The sequence below is a fragment of the Chiloscyllium plagiosum genome, chromosome 14 (assembly GCF_004010195.1).
Source record: "Chiloscyllium plagiosum isolate BGI_BamShark_2017 chromosome 14, ASM401019v2, whole genome shotgun sequence".
Classification (NCBI taxonomy): Eukaryota; Metazoa; Chordata; class Chondrichthyes; order Orectolobiformes; family Hemiscylliidae; genus Chiloscyllium; species Chiloscyllium plagiosum.
This window is the reverse complement of record NC_057723.1, coordinates 75,515,334-75,519,830: the sequence shown is the minus strand read 5'-3', so window position 1 is coordinate 75,519,830 and position 4,497 is coordinate 75,515,334. Positions and strand designations below refer to the sequence as shown.

At 45.7% G+C, this 4,497-nt stretch overlaps 1 protein-coding gene across 2 annotated transcripts in view; it reads left to right on the top strand.

The window, feature by feature from the left end:
* LOC122556810 (slit homolog 3 protein-like) overlaps positions 1 to 4,497 on the top strand; it is a 654,707-nt gene that overhangs the window by 463,813 nt on the left and 186,397 nt on the right. For both annotated transcript variants that reach the window (XM_043704014.1, XM_043704015.1), the window contains one exon: positions 4,105 to 4,249. In XM_043704014.1, coding sequence (XP_043559949.1) covers positions 4,105 to 4,249 — 145 coding nt within the window. The remainder of the gene's footprint in view (positions 1 to 4,104; positions 4,250 to 4,497) is intronic.

The window sequence follows — 4,497 nt, the reverse complement described above, 5'->3', positions numbered from 1 at the left end:
TAGCAGGACTTATACACTTAATGGTAAGGTCCTAGGGAGTGTTGCTGAACAAAGAGACCTTGGAGTGCAGGTTCATAGCTCCTTGAAAGTGGAGTCGCAGGTAGATAGGATAGTGAAGAAGGCGTTTGGTATGCTTTCGTTTATTGGTCAGAGTCTTGAGTACAGGAGTTGGGAGGCCATGTTACGGCTGTACAGGACATTGGTTAGGCCACTGTTGGAATATTGCATGCAATTCTGGTCTCCTTCCGATTGGAAAGATGTTGAGAAACTTGAAAGGGTTCAGAAAAGATTTACAAGGATGTTGCCAGGTTTGGAGGATTTAAGCTGTAGGGAGAGGCTGAACAGGCTGGGGCTGTTTTCCCTGGACCATCGGAGGCTGAGGGGTGACCTTATGGAGGTTTACAAAATCATGAGGGGCATGGAGAGGATAAATAGACAAAGTCTTTTCCCTGGGGTGGGGGAGTCCAGAACTAGAGGGCATAGGTTTAGGGTGAGAGCGGAAAGATGTAAAAGAGACCTAAGAGGAAATCTTTTCATAGAGGGTGATACGTATATGGAATGAGCTGCCAGAGGAAGTGGTGGAGGCTGGTACAATTGCAACATTTAAAAGGCATTTGGATGGGTATATGAATAGGAAGGGTTTGGATGGATATGGGCCGGGTGCTGGCAGGTGGGACTAGATTGGGTTGGGATATCTGGTCTGCATGGACAAGTTGGACTGAAGGGTCTGTTTCTGTGCTGTACATCTCTATGACTCTATGACTAAAGCATTTTTATCTTTCCCAAACTGAAGAATGCAGTTTGGAGAGGGCAGGCAGAAAGAGAGAGAGGGAGTGAGAGGATGGAGAAAAATATGGAAAAGTCAAGGGCAAAAATCAGATAATCCATCAGTGACTTTATGGGGTATTGCTAATCCCACAAGAATGGTCCCAAAAGCCCAATGGAACAGATGTTGGTGATTTATTGATACACGCTGAAAAGGACAAGTCATAGTCAAACATTTCAGCAGGGAGCCATGTCCGCCGTTAATGAAATGTCAACAAAACACCAGAGAATTACAAGGCTTGCATTTGTAAACTTGTAACCACTGTGACAGATGGAGCAGGATAGCTGGTGCTTTCCCCCTTCAATCCCCCTCCATTCAATAATGAATAAATAGAAGAAAGTCACACAGGAGGAACGTAGAGGTGGATAGCTTGAATGCAATCAAGAGATGGAGCCCTGCTAGTTAATGTGTGTGTTCTACTCTTTTAAAATTACAGTCCCTACTGTTTCAAATATCCCTGTTATGTTTGGCCCAAGTTCTTACTTTGGGGTGGTCTCCCGTAAAATGCAATTGATAGGTCCATCTTTCTTATATGCACATAAATGTTCAACTGTAGACCGACATATCCAGTTTTAGCCTGATGGAGCTTAAAAATGTGTTGCTGGAAAAGCACAGCAGGTCAGGCAGCATCAAAGGAGAAGGAGAATCGACGATTCGGGCATAAGCCCTTCTTCGAAACGTCGATTCTCCTGCTCCTTTGATGCTGCCTGACCTGCTTCGCTTTTCCAGCAACACAGTTTTAAGCTCCAATCCCCAGCATCTGCAGTCCTCACTTTCTCCTTAGGCCTGATAGAGTCTTGTTTTGAAGCAGCGAAATGGAAACATTCATTTGAAGATGCTTTTTATTACCCCAGCCTCAAACAAGTGTTGCATCTTTTCGTTTCTTTCTGAAACAGCTGCAGAAAAATCACATTAAATTTGACTTTCACTTCCTCTGGTTGCCTTTATGAAAGTTTTGTTTTGATGGGTTTTGCATTAACTTGCAACTTTACTGAATGCAGAAAGTGCCCCAGAGTGACTTCACCAAACAAGGAGTGGGAATGTTCAGCTGAGAGAGAGAGAGAGAGAGAGAGACTGAGAGAGCGAGACAGACGGACAGACAGACAGAGAGTCTCGGAAGCAGAACTGAAAAAGTAGATGAGAAGATGAGGCTTCAGAGAATTTGCAAAGGAGAACGAGGGCAGCACGGAAATTTGGGGGGGTGGGGAGGGGGATCCCAATAAAATTCCGAGAGAAGGCTAACAGCAGTGTTTATCAGTGCCCAAGGATGCACTGCAGGCATTCACCAAGGCCACTCAGACAGCACCTTCCAACACACAACCACCACCATCTAGAAAGGACGAGGACACTAAATACATAGGAAAACCACCACCTTCAAGTTCCCCTCCAAGCCACTCGCCATCCTGACTTGGAAATAAACCGTAATTCCTTCTGGGTCAGAATTATGAAATTCTCTTCCAAATGCCACTCTGGGTGTACCCACACTAAATGGACTGCTAGCGATCAAGGCCACCCCACCTCTGTTACTTTTGGGCAACTGGACGTGGGGAAAAATTCCTGGCTTGGCCAGCAATTGCTAGCTCCCGTAAGTAATCAAAAAGAAAATCAGCCAAACATTTCCTTGTCTGTGTTTGACCTGATGCCCTGAGACATGGGGTGGCATGGTGGCTCAGTGGTTAGCGCTGCTGCCTCATAACGCCAGGGACCCGGATTAGATTCCAGCCTCAGGCAACTGTGTGGAGTTTGCACATTCTCTCTGTGTCTGCATGGGTTTCCTCGTGGTGTTCCTGTTTCCTCCCACAGTCCACAAATGTGCAGGTTAGGATGAATTGGCTGTGCTAAATTGCCCGAAGTGTTCAGGGATGTGTAGGTTAGGTGCATTACTCAGGGGAATGGACCTGGGTGGGTTACTCTTTGGAGGGTTGGTGTGGACTTGTTGGGCTGAAGGGCCTGTTTCTACACTGTAGGGATTTATGACATTGGGATTCAATCTTGAGGGTCAGTCCTTTCTGTCTCTCTTCTACAGTACCACTAACTGATGGAGATGATCTACTGCCACAATAGGTCAATCACAGGGATGGTGATGTTGATACCTGGGACATTTTATGTTCAGATGCAATCGAGCGAGTGTGGTTCCCTCAGGCTGTTGTTTCACTGGTTTGTGAGTCAGTTCCCCCAATTTTGGCACAAGCCTCTGGATTAGTGAGAACATCTCACTGGAGCAGCTGTCCTGTATCGAGGTCCCATCGATTTCATCGCTGTAGCTCCTTCCAGCTATGAACTGCAAATTCACACATTACAAACCACATTTAAAAGGTTCTGAAAGGTATAAGGCTTGTGGCGATGGCAACCTTTAAATTGCTGGGTCTCAAATGCATTTATTAAATTTTGGTTTAAAAGACAAACATATTGCATTGAATATACTTTATTGTCACTTGTACTCCAGTACAGGGATTCAATGAAAAGTTTGTACAATGACTGCCTTTTTATGGTGCCATCTTACGTTCAAGTTCCTTCGTACAAACCTTACAGAATTTTTAAAAATATAGACAAGGATACAAATTGAGGCAATTAAGTTGGAGGACGAATAAATATAAATTGTCTCAATTAAAGTCAATTGGACATTTACCTGACTAAAAATGAAGCAGAAATTCTCAAGTATTTGGCTTATTTGTCCAGAGATGTGACGCAAGCTTTGGTTTACTTGTTGATAATTGCTGAAAGGTTAACAGGGTTGGAGGGTTTGAGCTACAGCGAGGGGCTGAATAGGCTGGGGATGTTTTCCCTGGAGTGTCAGAGGCTGCGGGGTGACCATGTAGAGGTTTATAAAATCATGAGGGGCATGGATAGGGTCAATAGATAAGGTCTTTTCTCTGGGATGGGAGAATCCAGAACTAGAGGGTGTAGGTTTAGGGTGAGAGGGGAAAGATTTAGAAGGGACCAAAGGAGCAACATTTTCACACAGAGGGTGGTGCGTGTGTGGAATGAGCTGCCAGAGGAAGTGGTGGGGGCTGATAAAAGTACAACATTTAAAAGGCAGCTGGAAGGTTATATGAATAGGAAAGGGTATAGAGGGATATGGGTCAAATGCTGGCAAATAGGACTAGATTAATTTAGGACATCTGATCAGCATGGATGAGTTGGATCGAAGGGTCTGTTTCCATACTGTACATCTCTATGACTTGTTGCCAGTCTCAGTCAGCAGTGGAGAACCCTTCTCAGTTGCTGTGTGTATCTGTTTGCCTGTTCTGAGGCAGTCTCCTCTTGTGTCCTCCCAGGGCCACAGTCCACCGAGACTCAGTCGTGCAATGCCCATGCGACATCATGTCCGCCAGCGTGCGTGTGCAGCAACAACATCGTGGATTGCCGAGGGAAAGGGCTGACCGAAATCCCGGTCAACCTTCCGGAAAACATCGTGGAAATGTGAGTAATGATTTCCTCATCCGCATTTGTCTACGGATCATGGAAAGGGGATGGTGATGTTAAAACGTCTGAGCTTCTAGATTGATCTTACAGCTGCTGAAGTCATCATGTAGCACTATCCTGCTTCAGGAGATTCTCGAATTTCAAAGAACCTCCCTTCCCTTCCCCTAACTCCCTTTCCAGCCCCTTCCCCCACCCATCCCCAAACCCCCTTTCCAGCCCCTTCCCCCCTCCCATCCCCAAACCCC